We start from the raw sequence: 21,351 nt of genomic DNA, 5'->3' as shown, positions 1-21,351 counted from the left end.
ATCCCGAGGCTGGGGAAAGGGTAGTCGTCAAGGTTCTCCCAGGTCCCGCCGTGACCTTTCACTGGAGGCGAGCAACAAGCGCCATGGCTGGCGCCACGGGGAGGGCCTCCAGCGACAGCGCAGGACAGCCCACGCCTCCTCTCCTTTCTTTAACCCCGCTTCTCGGTCCCACCCCTGCCGGAAGTGGAGCGGCTCCCCCGCGTCACTTCCGGTGACGGCCAGGGTCCCGGCGGGCGCGAGCACGCAGCCCCTCCCTCGGCAGCGCTCCCTCTGTCCGTCGGCGTTCCCGAGACGTGCCGAGCGTGCGCGCCGCCGGCCCAGCGTTGGCTGTAGGGGGAAAAAAAGTCTGGCGGAACGCGGCGAAGGGGGTGGTGCGCGGCGAAGGCTCCGCCAGCCAGTCGCGTCGCCCTCCCGTAGTCGGGGGGAACGCGGAGTGCTGGGAGGGGCGAGCGGCGCGCGCGGAGCCCGCGTGGAGGGGCGGAGGACAGCGGAGCCGCGCCCCCGCTCCGGAAGCTGCGCGCAGTGCCCTCGGGGCGCCAGGCCCAGGCCCGTCCGAGCGCCGCGGGGTGTCGCCGCCGCCGCCGCCGCCGCCACAGGACGACGTGGACGCGCCGCGGCCGGCGACGGAGGCGTGCTGTGGTCGCGCCCACTGCCCTCCCGCGAGCTCGTCCCCGACGTCAGGACGATGGAGTGAAGCGCGGCCCTCGGTGGCACTTCCGCGTTGCGCCGCCGGAGCCAGAGGCCGCCGCCGCCGCCGCCGCCCGGCACGGCCGGCTTTCTGCCGAGGACAGGATCCTCCCGCGCCAGGGCCCGAGGCCGCCGCGCACACACCGCGACTGGAACCGGGGACGCGCGTCCCGACCCGGATTATCGTGGCGCGACTCCCGGCCGGCCCTGCTGCTCGCTACCCCTCCGCCGCGGCTGCCGTCCCCCTTCCCGGCGGGGGACATGGCCAGGGTCTGACCCCGGAGGAGGCCGCACCCGCGCCGCGCTCTGCGGCGGGCTCTAGGCGATGCCGAGTAGCTCGGACACGGCGCTGGGGGGAGGCGGGGGCCTGAGCTGGGCCGAGAAGAAGTTGGAGGAGCGCCGCAAGCGGAGGCGATTCCTGTCCCCTCAGCAGCCGCCGCTGCTGTTGCCGCTCCTGCAGCCGCAGCTCCTGCAACCGCCGCCGCCCCCGCCGCCTCTGCTCTTCCTGGCTGCCCCCGGCGCGGCCGCCGCCGCAGCCGCCGCCGCCGCGGCCTCCTCCTCCTGCTTCAGCCCGGGCCCTCCTCTGGAGGTCAAGCGGCTGGCGAGAGGCAAGAGGCGCCCCGGAGGGCGGCAGAAGCGGCGCCGCGGGCCCCGCGCCGGGCAGGAGGCGGAGAAGCGCCGGGTCTTCTCGCTGCCCCAGCCGCAGCAGGACGGCGGTGGCGGTGCCAGTAGCGGCGGGGGTGTGACCCCGCTGGTGGAGTACGAGGATGTGAGCTCCCAGTCCGAGCAGGGGCTGCTGCTGGGGGGCGCCAGCGCGGCAACGGCGGCGACGGCTGCCGGGGGAACGGGGGGCAACGGCGGGAGTCCGGCCTCCTCCTCCGGCACGCAGCGGCGCGCGGAGGGGTCGGAGCGCAGGCCGCGCCGGGACCGCCGCAGCAGCAGCGGCCGCAGCAAGGAGCGCCACCGCGAGCACCGGCGGCGGGACGGGACGCGCAGTGGCAGCGAGGCCTCCAAGGCCCGCAGCCGCCACGGACACGGCGGCGAGGAGCGGGCGGAGGCCGCCAAGAGCGGCAGCAGCAGCAGCAGCGGCGGTCGCCGCAAGAGTGCGTCGGCCACGTCCAGCAGCAGCAGCAGCCGCAAGGACCGGGACCTCAAGGCCCACCGCAGCCGGACTAAGTCGTCCAAGGAGCCGCCCTCGGCCTACAAAGAGCCGCCCAAGGCCTACCGGGAGGACAAGAGCGAGCCGAAGGCCTACAGGCGGCGGCAGCGGTCCTTGAGCCCGCTGGGAGGCCGGGACGAAAGCCCGGTGTCCCACAGGGCCTCGCAGAGCCTCCGGGGCCGCAAGTCCCCTAGCCCGGCGGGAGGTGGCAGCAGTCCCTACTCCCGGCGGCTGCCGCGCTCCCCGAGCCCCTATAGCCGGCGCCGCTCGCCCAGCTACAGCCGCCACAGCTCCTACGAGCGGGGCGGCGACGTATCCCCCAGCCCGTACAGCAGCAGCAGCTGGCGGCGCTCGCGCAGTCCCTACAGCCCAGTACTCAGGTGAGTCCTGCCCCTCCCCACCCCACCTCCCCAACCCTAGGAGGCAGGGAAAGTTGGGGTGAGGCGCCTCTGGTCTTCTCGGTCCACTTCCCAGACCGGAGCTCTGGGCGGGAGGACGGGCTTCCAGCGGGGAGGGGGGAGTGCTGTGCGCACCTGTGAGGATGGGAGGGACCGAGGGACCAGCTGCAGCGGGGACGATTTCTAAGAGTTCCAAGTTTTTAACTTGTTGCTTTTAACTATTAGCAGGTTTGTGCAAAATGCTCTGCTCTTCCAGCATTGCTAGTTTGGCTTAATTTGTCTTAGTACCTGTTTATGGAGAAAACGTTACTTTGTTGGTGATTTATTAATGGGCTGCAATATAGGGACTTACATTGGAAAGAGCAATCAAAATCAGGAGGTGATGTCAAGAGTTAGATAAGGATTGCAGATGTTTCATGTAGTTAGTACGGGGATGGGGAAAACAGCTTTTGTGAAGTTTATTTTAATACTTTAAATACATGTAAGTAGATGTTGATAGAAATAGAGTTTGAAGATAAGAAATCATATGAGAGAGTGATTCTTGTGTTAGGTTTTTTTATCTGATCTTTCAAAGTCGTGGTTTTAAAAAGGAGGGGGAAAATGACAGTTCTGTTCAGTACCCAGTTGCCAATAATATAAGTGGATATATAGTGGTACAGTGTAACCGAGGGAATGGCTTAGTACATTCTCAGACCACTATAAAATCTGAAACTGCTCAGTGTAAAGTTAGGCCTTTTAAGTAATAATAATCCTCATGAATGTGTTCAGGAAATTTTTGCAGAGATAATATAATCTGAAATTTGAATTCTGCTTTTATATAGCTTTTAAGCCATTGTTATACAATCATAGTCTCAAATGTGTATATATTGATACATATCTGTTCTGTAGAGTGAATTAAAAGTGACTTTTGAGTGCTTTGTAGATCTTGTAGCTTATTATATTATTTAACACATCTGGGCCTTCTAGGCTTTGTGGCTTAGGGTTTGGTAAACTAGCCCTAGAATTGACTAGGTTAAGTTTCATAACTTTATATAGTCATTTAAGTGTGTCATTTAAATGGCAATTGTAATAATGAGTGTTTTTGGATTTGGTAATGTTGAGTAAGGATTTCTACTTGTTCCACATTGGTGGTGTGCGAAGTTTGTGTGATTAGGACCGCACTTGCTTAGCAAATATCTAAGAGCACATATTATATGTCAGTGATGGTTTAGGCAGTGCAGTGTAGCAGCGAAGAAAGACAAAGTTACTGTCCTCATAGAGCTAACATCGAAAGTCCACTTACTGGGGACTCTTTTCATGGTATGTGTATTGACCAGCTGTTATTTCCAAAGGGTTCAGTTTTGGAAGAAGCTTATCAGTAATATTGGCCAACATTTCTGACAACTGGCCATGTGGTTCACTCTTGAATACATCAGTAGGTGGGCAATACACACTGTTTTTTGGCAGTCTGTGTTGGACTTGAGTTCAGACACTATTTTCCCAGTTTCTTTCTTGCATGATTTGTTAGGCTTCTTAGCAAAACCATTGATGGCTTAGTTTGCTAAACTGTAATATTTAATGCTTGTCTTTATTATTTCAAGGGATAAATAAATGAAAAATTGCCTTTTATAAAGTATAACATCCCTAAAGAAATCTAAAGTGGTTGAATTGTGAGTAGTGTGAATTATTAAACATCTTATATATGGAAATAGAAAGCTACATCTATGTATAATGCTTTGGAATATACACAACAAATTTGTGTACTAGTTTTTTAAAACTTTGAAGATGTCATGTTTCCAGGCCTTCTCTCTGGGCCAATAGCTTGTTGTTGTTTTATTATGAGGTATGATCTTCAGTTTTTTTATTTTGTTTTTGTTTGGTTGGTTTTATTGTTTGCATTGTGTTGCTTGTTAAATGTGATTCTTAGAATTCGAGGACCAGAACTGATGGCTAAATAGTTACTTGAAAAACAAGATTTAGAAAAATAGCAAATGTACATACTGCTGAGGAACATGAATTCACTTGTCCAGCTTAATGCAAAAAGTTTTATTTGTTTCTAGGTTTAGTAGTAGAGTCAGATGACTGGCTCTTTAATGAATAGACGAGATTGTAAGCTCCACAGTGGCATCTGGCCTGTCTTGCCCATCATTGAATTCCTAGTGCTCAGCACTGTATTTGGGTGGTTATACACTCTTAATAATCGTTGAATAGGTAAGTGAAGGGATGATAGATAGAGTTGACTGAATATAGAATCTGCCGCTGTGACTCTTTATTACCTGATTCATTTGAATAAATAATTAATATAGATCATGTGCTATGGTATAAGAAACTTCAATATTGACATTTTCCAAGCCCACATACTAATGAATTATCCATGTAGATTTTTTTAAAATGAAGTGTATCCATACTCAATATAGTATTGAAATCATGGCCCCGAGCATAACTATTAAGTCATAGAATAATTCTCTGTTCTAGGGACTACCTTACAACCTGTTCCTTGCCTGCATTTGTGTCTTCATTCCTTAGCTCCTGCATTTCATTGGATCGGTCTTCTTGGCTTAATTTCTCCTCATAAGCTGTTTATTGTATTTCTCTTTTTCTTTTATGTTTTTCCAGGTAGGTTCTGTCCTGTGCTCTGTAGTCCAGGCTGACCTCCAACTCAGATGCACCTGCCTCTGCCTCCTTGAGCTATGGGACTAAAGATGCTTCTTCACTATTTGATTGTTGAGGTGTGTAAATTCTTATCATCTTCCTGATAAGCCGTATAATAAGTGTGAGGTGTGTTAACACAAGGAAACAGAAAGGAAATAGAAGGGTGCTGAGTGTAGTGAAGGGATGTGTGGTGATGGTTCCCACTGATGGGTTAGGAAACAAATACCCCCAAAACTTGAGAGATTTGCTGATGGAATATGAAACAAATGCTTCAAAAACTAAGTGCTTTGCATCAAGGTCAGTTTGAATTCAAAAGCTGAGCTGGCCAGTTTGAAAGCCTTGTGCTGCATTCAACCTCAGTTGATGTTCATGCTACTTCTTGTACTGACCTGTTTTGTGTGTCTGTGTGTGTGTGTGACCAAAGGCAAATCAACCTTTTAAAGGTACTTAAGTGCCAGTTTGTTAAAACTTTATTTTATTTTATGAGTGTTTTGCTGCATATGTGTCTGTACCACTTGCTGGCCTGATGCCTGCTGAGGTTAGAGGGTCAGAAGGTATCAGATGTTGTGCCCAGAGTTACAGATAATTGTGAGTTGCTTTATGGGTGCTAGGAATTAAATATAGGTCTCTCCACAAAGAGCAAAAAGTCCCTTTAAACCCTATAGTTTTTCTTTTTCATTTTTTTTTTTTTAAAGAAATTTTCTAGGCAGACTGTGTTGACATCATTATAACTAGTACTCAGGATTAGCTCTGGGTTAGCATGGACCTCATTGAGACCATTTCTGAAAATACAAGAAACAAAATGTTTCTAACAATGCTTGAAGATAATTTTTATTTGCTTGCTTGCTTATTTATTTATTTATTTATTTATTATTTTTTGGTGGGGCGTGGAATGAACTCAGGTCCTCTGGCTTTTTAGATAAGCATTCTACCACTGGTTTTCTCCAGTCTCAATTTGTAGATTATTACTTATTGATGACTTCTCTGTTGCAGGAGGTGTTGACTGGAAGTTACTGAAGTCAGGTTGATTTGCATCAGTAGGATGAACTGTATATAGCTAGTTTTGTCTCCCATCTGTCTAGGTTCCAGCAGACTTTGCTATTGAATAATACCAAGACACTGAGAATCCAGTTTCTGGTCCTCAGATAGAGAGAGTCAAAGTCACTGGCCTGTGATCTGGTCCACCTAGCTGCAAAGATTTCATTCTCACAGCTACTGTTCAAAGTAATGTGAAATGAGAATACCTGAATTTTTTTTTCCTTTAAACTCCTATTATAAAAATGCTTCTGGTTTGATATGTTCTTCATAGAAAAAGTATCAGAAACATAAGATACAGAATAAGTGCAGAAACAGAAGAGACTGGAACTTAGGGTGAACAGTTTAGTTTCCAAAAGTTGTGGTCCATTCACTCTAAGAAGATGGTTCCGTGTCTGGCTTTTTTTTTTTTAGGTCAGTCTTTACCATATTTTTATGTGTTCTGTCCTCTTTAAATTTCTTTCCTCCTAACACTAATATTTATATCTGCCTTTCCATCATTTGCTTTTTTTTGATATTCTTTTGTTTTTCCAAGACAGAGTTTCTCTGTGTAATAACCCTGGCTTTCCTTGAACTCCATTTGTAGACCAGGGTGGCCTCAAACTCACTGAGATCTGCTACTGTCTTCTGGTTGCCGGGACTAAAGTCATGTGTCACTAAGCCTGGCACTTTTCCTTTATTGTACACCCATGTAGGCGGTCATTATTAATGGGTCAGACTTCCTTTCTCTACTCCTGTTCAGTTTCTTGTAATAAGGGCTCACTCTGAGGGTAGTCCTGCCTCAGCCTCTCGAACACCAGCATTAAAGGAGTCAGCTACTATAACTTTCCTCCTACCCATTCTAGTCCATGGTTTATTAGGGAAGTTTTCTAACTATGTAGTTAAACACTTGGTCTCTTTTGTATCGTGATACATTGTGACTTAATGCCTTTAATGATCTAAGCCCATTCTATCAGGACTCTTATTTTTCAAAAATCTTTCTTTTTTAAAGATGTATTTATTATAAGTAAGTACACCGTAGCTGTATTTAGACACACCAGAAGAGGGCATCAGATCTCATTATGGATGGTTGTGAGCCACCATGTGGTTGCTGGGATTTGAACTCAGGACCTCTGGAAGAGCAGTCAGTGCTTTCACCAGCTCCATTTTTATTTTTCTGTATCTCCCTGATAACTGTTCTCCAAGCTTTAAGAGACACTGACAACCTTTTTTCCATATTTGCTGTTTATCTTGCATTCACAAACTCTACCTCAGATCTTAACATCTTGATTGTTCATTCATCTACATGTTCATTTTTTTTTTCTGTGCTCCTTACAGCACTTTTGTCTTATTTTTGCTGTAGATCTGTTAAAAGTACCTGGATTTTACCTTAGCTGATTGGCTAACTCTATTTGTTAGTCTTCACTAGCTGCTAAGCTAAAGGATGAATTTATAAAATGTATTTGGTAGTAGTTGTTTAGTTCTTTAAGATCCTCTCCCCTCTTTCTCTTTCACAGAGTAAAGAAAACAAACCACTTTTTACAGGCACCACCATGAAACTTGCTAGCCATTTTGGTTCACATATTCTCTAGGATTGTGGAAGTAATTGTGATTTATAGGGAGAGATTTTAGTGGGTAAAAATGTACTGTACATTCTTGAATATGGTTTGAGAGAGCTGATTCTGGAAAATCATCCTTTGACATTCATTCACATGCCCATAGCCTGAGTGTTCCACACTTAAATACACAGATAGTAAAAACTGTTATTTAAGAGTCGTCCAGCCAGGTATGGTGGCACAGATCTTTAATACCAGCCTTGTGAGGCAGAGGCAGGTGAATCTCTTCATTTGAGGCCAGCCAGGGCTGCATAATGAGATCCCCACCTCAAAAGAAAAAAAAAAAAGAAAGCCTTAATTTACTGGAAAATGAATAGAGTGCTCATTCACTTTAGTGTAAATAAAATAAACATGGGCCTATAAACTGCTTATATTTGCTGTATCTTGTACTGACCAGGAAAAATAATTAGTTTTTCTTGGTGAATTAAAGTCAGATGGTTATGGTAGGAAGTATCTGAGCAGAGTTTCTTATTTTATTTGAAACCCTAAAATTCCTGAAAAATCAATCAAAGTAAATGTTGCTTAATCTTATATAAGGTAATCCCAACCTCTTCCCCTAATTGGTATCTCCCCCCCCCCCATGTCATTTTCTTTTTCTTATCTTTTTTTTGGTAGTGGTAGTTATTGTTATTTTTGTTTTTGGATTACTTTTATCTCACATATGGAAATTGTTAATAAGCTTTGAAGTGGATGCTAGAAGCAAAAGTACCAAGCTAGGATCAGAAATATTACTTCTTTAAGGCAATGGAATTAAAACCTTTAAAATTATTTTCTTCCTCCTCTTCTTCCTCTTCCTCCTCCTCTTCCTTCCTCCTCTTCTTCCTCTTCTGTTTGTGAATGTGCTCCTTCTCCCTCCCCTCCCCTCCCCTCCCCTCCCCTCTCCTCCCTATGGTGACTTCCCTGGCCTCTGTCCTTGGGGGTAGTGAAGTTGCCCACCCCAGAGCAGCTTTCCAATTAATCTGCCTTTAATATTAAAAAACAACAACAAAAACTCCTTTAAATTGTGGGGAGAATCAATGCTGTGAATGTGTATTAGAGAATAACATGTTAGTAAAATAGGGAATTTACATAAAAAAGGTATTGAAAGGAACTGAAAATTGCATTTTCTGTTCTATTTTCAGTTATACAGGGGCACTTTCGCTGGGGTGCTTTGATACTTAACATAGTATCTAAGAGTAAATTTTTTTACCTCTTTGGGAGTAGTATTTTCTCTTTCCATAACTGCTTTTTTTTTTTTTTAAATCTATTTATAAAGACAATAGAAGCTCATAGTAGAATTTTTCACTTAGTACTGAAAAGTTTATGAAATTGAAAGTGTTCTTTTAAGATTATTTATTTTTATGTGTATGTATATCATGCCTGCATATATAGTATGTTCACCCATGAATTCGTATTAATCAGAAAAGAGCATTGGATTCCCCATAACTGGAGTCACAGGTGGTTGTGAACCCTCATGTGGGTGCTAGGAATCAAACCTAGATTTGCTGCAAAAGCAACAAATACTCTTAACCACTGAGCCATCTCTTCAGCCATTGTAAATGTTCTTACCTACCCCTTAAGGGTAGCTAATCATGTGACTCAGTCTAGCCCTCGCCTAAATCTGTATACATGAATCGTTCATGTGTGACATTTTGATGAATGTTCTTTGTTGTTGTTAAGTTCATTTTTATTATTTGTGTGCATGTGTGTTAGCATGCTCACTTGGGCTTGTGCCAGTGAGTGTATGCTTGTGGAGTTGAGAGAACAACTTGGATGATTTGGTTTTTCTACTTTTGTCCTGTGGGTTTAGGGAATTGAACTGAGGTAGTCAGGCTTGATGGCAAGCACCCTGATCTACTGAACCATCTTACCTCTAGTGGGTGGGTTTTGTTTTGTTTTTGTTTTTGTTCTTTTGAGGCAGGGTATTGCTGTGTTCACTAGCTGTTTTAGTACTGGCTGTGTAGCCTAGGCTAGGCTCTAATGCATGACAATTTGCCTGCCTTAGCCTCCTTAGTTGGTGGGATTACAGGTATGTACCATTCATTATACCTGGCTACATTTTATTTTTAATCAATAAATAGTGATTGTGTGCATTCCTGAGGCACAGGATGAGAGCTTCTAGATGGTTTAAAAGTCTGTTGCCTCACATTGTGGTTGGTATGTGTGTGTGACTCCCTGGGATTCCGTCTAGGTGTACATCACCACTCCTATAGGAAATCTCCCCTTAGCAATTTGAAATATCTACTGCACTACTGTATAGTCATCATTTTGTGAGATCACTAAATCTTTATTTTTCTTAACTGACATGTTGTACACTTAGATCAGCATTTCTCCTTTCCTTAAGAAAAAAGTATGTTCTTTTCCCCAGATCTCTGTTAAACATCATCCCACTCTCTGCTTTGATACACGTTCTTAAATGTTTGGTAGAGTAATAAAGTCAGACTTGTCTCTTAGATTTTAAGTAACACTGAAGTCATAGTGTGTTTGTTTTTCTGTGCACAACTTATTTCAGTTTAATCTTTTTCCAGGTTCATCCACATTATTATAGATGACAGCATTTCCTTATTTTTTTCAAACCTTTTTGTCTCTTTATGTGTGATGGTGTGTGCACATGCGCGGATGTGTCCCCTTTTCAAGTGCAGCAAGCACTGGTAACTGCTTTGTCATATCTCCAACTCCCCAAAATACATTATTATTAATTATTATTATTATTATAATTACTACTACTACTACTACTGCTGCTTTAAGTTATGTGTATATGTATCTCTGTGTGGGTTTGTGCAGTGTACATCAAAGTCAAAAGGTACTGGATCTCCTGGAGTTAGAGTTAGATGGGGGTGTAGGCTGGTCAGCAAGGAGCAGAGCAGTACATGCTTAACCATGGAGCCATCTCTTCAGGCTGGTTTTCCTTTTTACAGTATTTTACTCTGTATATATGTACCACTTTTTTTTTAACCTGATCATCTGGTAATTAAAACTGATGCTACTCCCTAAATTGACTATTGTACCATAGTATGCATGGGAGTATAAAATTTTAGTTCACTGATTTATATGGAAAAGTCAGATTACTGAATCATGTGACAATACTATTTCTACAGTATTGAGGGACCATTACACTGCTTTCCATAATGGTTTTGTTAATTTTCAGTAGCACCAATAGTGCAAAATAGTTCCCCTTTTTTCAGTACCCCAGCAGTCCATTTCAGTTTTATTTTCAGTTTTCTTATCATAATACTGAACATCTTCCCAAATACTTATTCACCCATCACATCCTTTTTTTAGTTGTTTCAATTTTTCACATTTGGAATTGGATTGTTTAACATTTTGCCAGACAATGTCTTGGTCTTTACTTTCTTCAACAGTAAGAAAGCAAAAGCTTTTATCATTTTTATGAAGTCCAAGTAGCATTTATGCTTGTCAACTTTTATGATTTATAAAATTGGGTAATAAAAAAACTTTTGTCTAATCTTGAAGTGAAAAAGATTTTCTTCTTGGTCTTGGGTTCATCTTTATAATGTGTAATGGTATTTCACTAGCATACCTTCCAGTTGTGGATTGTCCAGGTGTTGTTTGTATTCTGATGTTAATTCTGCTTCCTATCAAGAGGGGTTGCCGCTGTTGAGTAGCCCATCACATACTCTGGTGATCTTATGTGAACCTTCTCCCCATTTTAATTGGTCAATAAAGGCTAGAGCCTGTGATTGGGCAGTGGAGGGAAAAATGGGACTGGATTGAGAGTGGATGCAGGTAGAGAGGTAGAAGAGTGGAAGAGGGGAAGGAGAGAGGACTGAAGAGGAGGAGGAGGAAGCCTTGATGGACCAGGAGAAACTGCAAGTAACAAGGGGTCTTGTAGCTGGGGAATAAGTGTAGTGGTAGATCTGTCCCATCTAGATGTATAGCTTATAATTATAATAACTGGATTGTGTGCTGTTTATAAGGGCTTATTGGGGGTTGGAAATTCCAGCAATACTGACCTCCTTGTATAATCTTAGTAGATTTGTTTTTAGACATGTATGACACATGTCTTATCTATAGACACAGAATTTTATTTTGTTTTGTTTTGTTTTTTTGGTTTTTCGAGACAGGGTTTCTCTGTGTAGCCCTGGCTGTCCTGGAACTCACTCTGTAGACCAGGCTGGCCTCGAATTCAGAAATCCACCTGCCTCTGCCTCGCAAGTGCTGGGATTAAAGGCATGCACCACCACCACCCGGCTGACACAGAATTTAAAAATGCGGGGTCATATTGCTTATATATTTACCTTTTCAAATGCTTTTCATTCCTTTATATAGGTCTTACTTGTTGAATTTCCTCTGGCCAGTGTGATAGAGTTCTTATAATGCAGTCTGCTAGTTTGTATATTCCAAAGTTTCTATTTTGAAAGATATTTCTCCTGATTGTAGAATCTTAAATCAATATTATTTCTTTGTCAGTATTTTGAACTGTCTACACCTGGCTTTCATACTTTGGTGAGAATTTTTCATTTTGTTTTTTCTTCCAACCACTTGATTTTATATCCAGTAAGGTATTTTTTTTTTAAGGTAGTATCTCTTAACATATGACAGCTTAAGTACCCAGAATATGATATTAACCTGATATAGACAAAAAAAAAAATGTTCAACACCAACCACCAGTTCTTTAAATGTGCTATCTAAAATGACCCTGAGACTTGTATGCATATTGTATGTATGTATAAGTATGTATTTATGTATGTATGTGCACCTTAATGTAAATTAGACACAGAGTTCCCTAGTACTCAGACTGACTTTCTGTATCTGACATCCATGGGAGGGGAGGAAGGCTTGATGCCCCAGAGTAGGGGGATGCAAGAGTGGTGAGGCAGGAGTGGGTGAGTGGGTGGAGGAGCGCTCTCATAGAGGCAAAGTGGGGGATGGGATGGGATGGGGAGGTTTGTGGCAGGGTAACCAGGTAGGGGGATATCATTTGTAATGTAATTGAATAAAATGATTAATAAAAAAAAAGAAAAAAAAACTACATCTCAGGTCATGGTTCCGGGAAACACGAAGACAGTTTAGGCTTAGTAGAGTAGAACTTGTTACAGAAAATGTGTAAAATGTTACTTGTGTGTCTTTTTTTTTTTTTTTTTTAAAATGTATTAATTGAGCATAAAATGGAATATAAAGTGTTGTAAAATCTGCTAGTACTTTTTTCCCCATCTTATCTTCAACTAATACTCTGCTGTACAGAGAACACTATACTTTACTGTTAATGGACATCTGAGTTATTAACTTTTTCACTATTAAGATTAATGCTCCATGCTGGATGATGGTGACACATGCCATTAATCCCATCATTTGGGAGGCATAGGCTGGTGGGTGTCTCTGAGTTTGAGGCCAGCTTGGGATATAGAGTGAGTTCCAGGGTAGCCAGAGGTATATACATAGAGAAACCCTGTCTTGAAAAACCAAACCAGCCCCTCCCCCCCCAATTATGCTCTTATGAACCTTTATTGTATAAGGTTTTAAGTGTTTTTACTTCTTTTCAGGTACATACCAAAGATTTGTTGGGTCATGTAATTTTTAACATTTGAGGAACCGCCAAACTATTTTTCATAGTAATTGCATCAGTTTTACACTGGCAATGAATGGGGACCTCCACTTATTCTAAGTCAAACCCACAAAGTGTTTTTGATTTATAGCCATCTCTTACTTGAATATATCAGTATACTGACAATTTTGAAGTTTTGGTTTCTTTTAAAAACACAGAAATATTATAAGAAGTGTTTGTTTTAATCCTAGGTGCAGGATATGGGGCTGCTTTGGATTGTCCATAGCAGTTGACTGTGATTGCCTTGTGCTCTAGCCGGGACATATTTTTGTCAGCTGCAGATAGTTTCTATGATTGTGTGACATTTGGAATTCTGGGGACTTTTCAGAGGGTATATAATGCTAGGGTCCCAAGAGGCAGTGTAGGTTGGTGGTTACTATTGGTTGCTGTTGGTCATGGTTTGTTAGGTAGTTGTGCACAAAGAAGAAACAACAAGAAATTCAGTATCCTGATGGCAAGGATCAAACTTGTCCCAGCTGGAAGAGGTCTATTTAGTGATAAAATATCGCTCCCTTTTTGACCACTGACTTTACTCAGGGATCTCTTTCCTTTCCTCTCTATCCTTTTTTCCTCTCTTGTGTTAGGGGGTTGAAAGGGTGAAAGGAAAAGTGTAGAAGAGAAGGGTGGAAGAAAGAAGAGCCCACAAAGTAATCACAAAAGCTACATGTCAGTGTTAGTGCCTTTTCAGTAAGTGTGGTAGAGCTTTCTCTTAACTCAGCTAGCTCTTAAATTAATTTGAGACTGGCCTAAAATTTAACAGGCTTTTAGGCACAACAGTATTGAGCAGTTATTACTCTATTCTAATCCTCTAAACTAGTTTGGCTATCTCCCAGCCAAAATCCCTTAGATACTTGGATTTTTTGGCTTTTTCTGCTCCAGCATTCCCTTCCTTTCCCTTTGACTCTCTCCCCTGGCTGACAGAAGTCCAGTCTTATTCTCTTCTCTGCTCAATCATTGGTTGTTAATCTCTCTTTATTGACACACCAGGGAACTATTGAGGTGATGTTTACCCAAGATTGAGGCTGGATATATCTTTGAATAAGGATTGCAACCAAATATAGGAGACAGAAATCAGCAATTGAATCTGCACAAAGTGCACAATAACATTATGTCCACACGTCAATATGGTTTTATTTATATTCCTTTGAGGGATTGTGAAGTTGAGCATAGTACTTGGACATTTGAATTTCTTTTTTTTTTTTTTAAAGAAATATCTTTACTTTTTTTTTCTATTAAAACTTGGAATTTGATTGTGGTTTGTTTGTTTTTAAGACGAGATTTAACTGGGTAGCCAAGCTAGCTTGACAGTCATCATTATCCTGTGTCAGCCTCCTGGATTTGGAATTATAAACCTGTTCTAGGATGCCTTACTATATAGGTCTTTTATATTTACTAGCTACTCTCAGGCATACTTAAATATTTTCTCATTTTTATCACTTCACTTGTTTTTGTTTTTGTTTTTTTGAGAGAGGGCTTCTCTGTGTAACTTTTTGGACTTTTAACTTGCTTTATAGACCAGGCTGGCCTTGAACTTAAAGATCTGCCTACCTCTGCCTCCACAGTACTGGAATCTGTTTTCTAATACAATCTATTCCTGTCCTTTTACTGGGAGATTGAGATCATTAATACTTAGAATTATTATTGAACAATGTTTATTCCTGCCATTTAGTTGTGGTGTTTCCTTCCTTCCTCCCTTCCTCCCTCCCTTCCTTCTGTCCCTCCCTCCTTCCATCCCTCCTTCCCCCCTCCCTCCTCCTCTTCTTCCTTCCCTCCCTCTCTCCCTCCTTCCCTCCTTCTCTCCTTCTCTCCTTCTCTCCTTCTCTTTCTCTCTCTGTCTTTCTTTCTTTCTTTCTTTCTTTCTTTCTTTCTTTCTTTCTTTCTTTCTTTTTCTTTCTTTCTTTCTTTTTTTTGGGGGGGGGGTGTTTCGAGACAGGTTTCTCTGGCAGTCCTGGAACTCATTCTGTAGACCAGGTTGGCCCCGAACTCAGAAATCTGCCTGCCTCTGCCTCCCAAATGCTGGGATTAAAGGCATGCGCCACTACTGCTCAGCTGTTTTTTTGTTTGTTTGTTTGTTTGTTTGTTTTGTTTTTTGTTTTTTTTAAGTCATTAGGAGATGGTTGTGAGCCACCATGTGGTTGCTGGGATTTGAACTCATGACCTCTTGAAGAGCAGTCGGTGCTCTTAACCGCTGATTCATCTCACCAGTCCCAGTAGTGTTTTTTAGACTTCATTTGGTTCACTGTTAAAGGACTGTATATTGTTTTCTAGATATAGTTTACCTTTCTTTAGACTGATATATCCACTATACAACTGACTTGGTTTACATAAATTCCTTAAATTTGTTTTTATTATGGAAAGTTTTTCTTTCTCCTTTGATTGTGAATAGTAAGTGTCTATGGTGTAGAAGTTTGTGTTGCCATGTATGGTCTTTTAAAGGTTACAGAAATCAGTTCAGGACCTTCTGGCTTTCAAACTATGATTTTAAAGTTATTTTGATGTACCTGCCTGCCGTTCTATGTGGCTTGATTTTCCTCTCTTGTAGCCTTCAATATACATTCTTTGTTTTGTACATGTTTTATGTGTACACGGGGAATTTCTTTTCCGGTTTTGTCTATTTGATGTTCTGTATCTCTCTTGCACCTTGGTGGCTTCTCTTTCCCTTTTTGGGGAGAAAATTTTCTTTTGTGATTTTGTTGAAAATATTTTCTGTGCCTTTGAATTGGGTTTCTTCTTTTCCTCTATGTATAGTTATATAGACTTAGTTGTTTTGTAATATCCCAGATTTCCTGCTAAATCTGTTTCATAGGTTTTTTTTTTTACTTTAAATTTATTTATTTTTAAAGATTTAATTTTTTTCATGGAGTTACCCATTTCCTCTGTTTTGTCTTTAAGACCTTTTCCACATGGTTCAATACTTTGGTGAGACATTTCCTCTGAGCTTTTTGTCTTGCTTCTTGAACTTTTCATTTGAGTTTTATTTTAGTTGACCTTTTTTCTTTTTAGTCTCTTTAGTTTTGGAAATTAGTTGCAGAGAATAGTCTACTCATAGAAGATGAAATAAGTGGCACCATAGTGCCTGGTGCCCTGAACTAATAAAGGAAAAGGACATCTCCACTCTACAAAAACATTGTACCCCCTGCACATTACAAATACTTCCAACTGGAAGACGACAAGAAAAAAATATACTAAAAATGTATTTTTAAGTCTTGGAACTATTTTTTACTATTTTATTCAACTGTTTGTGTTTTTGAAACTTTTCATTCAGTTAGGGGTTTGTACATATCCTCTGGGTTTTTTGAAGATATTTGTAATTGCTATTTTGAAGTCATTGTACTTTAAGTTAGGTTGCTTTTCTTGGGGAATATTATGCTGGGGGGCTAATGTCAGGAGTAGTGTTTTTTGATAAGGGCATCTGGTCTCACATTTATTTGTTCAGTGGGTGTTTGGATCTTTGCTTGCTGTTACCTCAACTTGTCTGTTTGGATCAGTGGAATGGTGCTTGTTTTTCATTCTTAGAGCCATTCTGTTGATATTTGAATAGCATGTCGGGTGTGGTATTGGCTCAGCTAGGGATAGGTACGGACTTCTGAGCCTACTTTAGTTTTAGAAGATTCTTGCTGTTGATCTTCAGAAGTTTGTGGAAGGTACTCTAGATTCTGAAAATAGTCTTTGGGTAGCAGGGGCTAGGGTCATAGTGGAAATAAGTAGTGCTCTGTGGGGGCTGGGAGCAGATCACAGAATATTACATTGTCCTCAGATAGAGCAGGCTAGTCCTGGAGTCTGCATGTGGGATTAGGAGCACAGGGCACTAGAGTTCTAGTGCATCTTGGTAAAAAATGGGTTTGATTGGTTTGGAAGTTCCTTACCTGGAATTCGTGGTACATGTAGTTTCATGTGGTTTCTGTGGGATGGTGGGTAGGGTGACTACCAGGAGGGTGGGCAGGATGGGTATGGGGGACCTCCAAGTGCTGCTGTGGTGTGGTAGGTGGGGTTTGGTTGTTAGGCTTTGGACAAGCAGAGCTAGGATACCTGCTTCTCTGCTGTGGTTGTGCTGTTTTCCTTTTTTAAAACATTTTTATGTGTATGGGTGCTTTGCATATTTGTTTGTATCTATGTGTGTATAGTGCCTGTGGAGGCCAGAAGAGGGTGTTGGATTCCCTGGGACTGAAGGTACAGACAGTTGAGAGTTGAACCCAGGTCCTCTTAACACTTAAACCATCTCTCTAGCCTTTCCAATGTGCTCTTTATTTGACATTGAGTTTTTCATTTCTACCATTGCTTCAGTTTGGTATTTGTTTATTAATCCTATCCTATATCTTTAATGAATTCCATTTTTCTTATCCTTCATTGACTTATTTCATTCATCTCTTATTCTTGTGCTCCTTTTTAATGCAATCAGGAGATTATGCAGGCCCCCTTTCATTTCTTTGAACATATTGTCATTGTTTTAGATTCCTGGTCTAGAATTTGTCTGAGTCTCTTTTGTTCTGGGCCTTTACTCTGAGGTTGATAACTGATGGATGAGATGTTGTGTTAACTTTTCATGTTACTTGTCTTTTTATCCTGGGCTTTATGCACCAGGAGTTAATATCATTGATTTCCTCCCTTCCTACCTTCCAGTTAGTATCTGTAAGGGTCAGTAAGAATACTTTGCGAAGTAGTTGCCATTAACTATAGTACACCCACTGTGAAAACAAAATAATAGTTAAGTATACAGCAATCACTCCTTAACTGCTAATCATTCTATGGAGCAAAGTGATATCACTAGTACTTTGTGAACTGATATATAAGTTACAATGCATATTAATAGAAAGAAATAAGAAATGGGAGACTAGTAATTAGGATTGGGGTGATAGAGATAAAAGAGGGTCATATTCCTAATAAGGGAACTATAGTGGTAGAGGAATGGTACAGCTTTGTCTGAAGGAATACTAATATGCCACTGGTAGAATTGTCCGGTTTTTCTTTTGGTTTCTTGAGACAGGATTTCTATATATAACAGCTTTGGCTATCCTGGAACTGTTTTTGTAGAGCAGGCTTGTCTCCAATTCATACAGATCTGCCTGCCTCTATCTCCTAAGCACTGGGATTAAAGGCATGCACCATCATGCCCCGCTAATAGTCCAGTTTTTAGACTGAGCACAGAGACTCTGCAAATCAGACCAGGTTATATTCTTTGGGAGAGGAAAAGGCAGAAGGAAAATAGTTGTGGGGAGCAGTATAGGGCATTAGCAGAGTAGGGTCAAGTTCCTGTGCCCCAATGGCATTGGGCATTAAACAGAGACAAGATAGGTATGGAGAAGGAGCGAGATAGGTGGATACAGGTATGAAAAATGTCTTGGGTGATTATTGCCTTTGTCTTTATGGAGTTCCTGATGAAGAAGATGAGGGAATGAAGAAAGGACAGGCACACAAACACATACAGAACACAGAAAAGCTGGGATCTAGTGGGCTGTGCTTGCTTTGCTGGAGAACATTATCAGCACGTTTATGTATAGGGCAGAGGGAAGGTGAGTCATCTAGTCTTTGCAGGACCTCTCTGTATGGGAGCAGTTTCAGGTTGTAGTCAGTAGATAGCTGTAGTTGTTAGATTTTGCACACTGGCCAGTGTTCGTAGGACAGTCTTATTTGTACATATTGACCGTAGGAAGGCTTTGTCGTCCCTCTCAGCCTCATTCTGTGGTTAAGGTATTTCCATTCCTTTGGGTTCGAGACAATGGGTCCTTGATGTGGCCATCAACAATACAAGTCACTCAGGACTTCATCCACTTTTTTATATGTTCACTCTGGGCTTTCTTGCTTTCTGCACTTACCTGGGGCTGGGAAGTCCTCTATTGATAGGTAATTCTGCCTCTGCCGCACCCCCTCACCCCAATGCTGTTTAGAGTCTGAGATCTGGTCACATCTCTTAGAATTCATTACAGAAATTAGAGTACTGATCTAGTGAAAAATTCATTTTGGGCTCCTGATACAAACAAATACTGGCACTGCCCCCTGCCCCTCTTCAGTTCTTGGTAATTCCTCCTTGTCACTTTGACTTAATTTCAGCTTATTGAGTGCTGTGCAGATCTGATTAAGGTTTCTTTTCCAGTCTTGGAGTATTCTGTTTATCTTGTTTCGTAATACTGAAATACTAATCCCAGCACTTGCTCTGAGTTTTCTGAGAATGTGGTTTGCATAGGGTATCAGTTGCCAAGCCACCACAGAAGCAGAAGTGTGTCTGAAAGTGCTCCTGTTCTGTTGATTGTCAGTACCACACACCCAGTGACAAAAGAAGTTTTTTCCTGGCTTTTCCTGCTCATGCTGCCACTAACTTGGGTGTTACCCTTTCCCCACTAACCATGTAACTTTTCTGATGGCTATTTTTTTTTTTTTTAAAGCTTTCCCAGCTTATTCATTGGAAATTCAGGCCAACTGAGTGTTGTCTGCCATTTTGGATATCTCAGTAGGTTTTTAAAAACATGACTTTTAAATTCTTATTTTTATCTGTATGTGTTACATATGTGTGTACCTGTGTGTGTGTGTACATGCCTATGTGTGCACACATAGAAGCAAGAGGAGGGCATCCTATAGTGTCTTCTTGTTACTCTGTCTTATTCCTTTCAGGCAGATTATCATCTGAACCTGGTTTTTCATTAGGCCCATAGCCAGCAAGCCAGAGCGAGCTATCTGCCTGTCTGCTCACTGTTCATTGCTAAGGTGTAGAAATAAAAGGACTCCCCTTCCCTTCCCTCCCCTCCCCTCCCCTCCCCTCCCCTCGTTTGTTTGTTTGTTTCTGTTTTTTTTTGAGTGCTTTTGTTGTTAGTTGTTGCTTGTTTATTTGAAGACAGAGTTTCTTTGTGTAGCCCTTGGCTGTCCTGGAACTTGCTCTGTAGACTGGCTGGCTTGAACTCATAGATTTGCCTACCTCTGCCTCCCTAGTGCTGGGATTAAAAGTGTGGGCCACCACTGCCCTGCTGAAAACTAAAACTTTTTCATATTGAGTATGTATGCAGGAACTTCATTGATTCATTTATTTATTAGTTTCTATATTTTTAGTGGACTCCATAATTTTTCTATAAACAAGATTATGTCATCAGATAATTGACATAGCTAGCTTTCTTGCTTCTGGATTTAATTAACTTTTTTCTTGCTTAATTACAATGACTAGAATCTCCAGTATAATGCTAAGGTTATAAGAAGAAACTTCCTTCTCTTATTCCTAATGGTGGAGGGAAAAGATTTATTCTTATTGTAAATTCTGGGTTTTGTTATTTAAAAAAATCTGATTCCGGAGTGCCTTGTGACAAATGTTCAGATTTCAGGAAATGGACAGATTACAGAGAAGAAACTTCAGCCTGATTTTTGAAAGAAAGCTAGCTAAGAGCTAAGTAAATGAAGGCAAAAATGTCCAGTTTGGTAGGGGAAAATGGGGCCAGGCTTTGGATAGGGTGACCGGCCTGACTCTTGATTCTTCCTTTAAGTAGTTTCTGACATACATGTAATAAGTCTCTTAGCATACTGTCCCAATTTCCCCATCTGCTTTCTATGCATTTTCATTGCTGAAGGAAGAGCAAGTCAAATGAAATGTATTTTGTACACTGATGTTCACTGTTTTATATTCATTTGACCAAGAACTGCTATCCAAATGGCATTAAACTATGGAGTATAATGTGACAAAATAAAATTGACTTGGATTATATTATATTCTTCAAAGAAGGTATAGTTTGATATAGTAATGAGGTAAATGTCTAAAAAGTTAAGAATAATGGATCTGGTCTCAAGACAGGTGCTGATAAGGCACTATTGTGTCTTGAAGTTGGTAAGGTTGTATGAAGGAAGGACTTTTGGACTATTGTTTGGAAATTGGGAAGGATTCCACCAGCAATGGAATGTTCTTCTTTCTCCACATCTTTGCCAGTATCTGCTGTCACGTAAATTTTTGATCTTAGCCATTCTTACTGGTAGAAGGTAGAATCTCAGGGTCATTTTGATTTGCATTTCCCTGGTGACTAAGGATGTTGAACATTTCTTTAGGTGCTTCTCAGCTATTAGAGTTCCCTCAGTTGAGAATTCTCTGTTTAGCTCTGTTCTCCATTTTTTTTTTGGATAGGGTTATTTGGTTCTCTGGAGTCTAACTTCTTGATTTCTTTATATATATTGGCTATTAGCCCTCTATTGGATGTAGGTTGGTTGGTAAAGATCTTTTCCCAATCCGTGGGTTGCCGTTTTGTTCTATTGACAATGTCCTTCACCTTACGGAAGCTTTGCAATTTTATGAGGTCCCATTTGTTGATTCTTGATTTTAGAGCATAAGCCATT

At 41.9% G+C, this 21,351-nt stretch overlaps 1 protein-coding gene across 4 annotated transcripts in view; it reads left to right on the top strand.

Annotated features, from left to right (window-relative positions):
- Positions 1-579: 579 nt before the first annotated feature.
- Positions 580-21,351, top strand: part of Cdk13 (cyclin dependent kinase 13) — a 93,367-nt gene continuing 72,595 nt past the window's right edge. For 2 of the 4 annotated variants that reach the window (XM_031358177.1, XM_031358175.1), the window contains exon 1: positions 580-2,226. In XM_031358177.1, coding sequence (XP_031214037.1) covers positions 1,013-2,226 — 1,214 coding nt within the window. In that variant the 5' untranslated portion in view covers positions 580-1,012. The remainder of the gene's footprint in view (positions 2,227-21,351) is intronic. The other 2 variants (XM_031358176.1, XM_031358174.1) reach the window with 1 other exon arrangement.

The sequence above is a fragment of the Mastomys coucha genome, unplaced genomic scaffold (genome assembly GCF_008632895.1).
Source record: "Mastomys coucha isolate ucsf_1 unplaced genomic scaffold, UCSF_Mcou_1 pScaffold7, whole genome shotgun sequence".
Classification (NCBI taxonomy): domain Eukaryota; kingdom Metazoa; phylum Chordata; class Mammalia; order Rodentia; family Muridae; genus Mastomys; species Mastomys coucha.
This window is presented reverse-complemented; position numbering and strand designations above follow the sequence as displayed.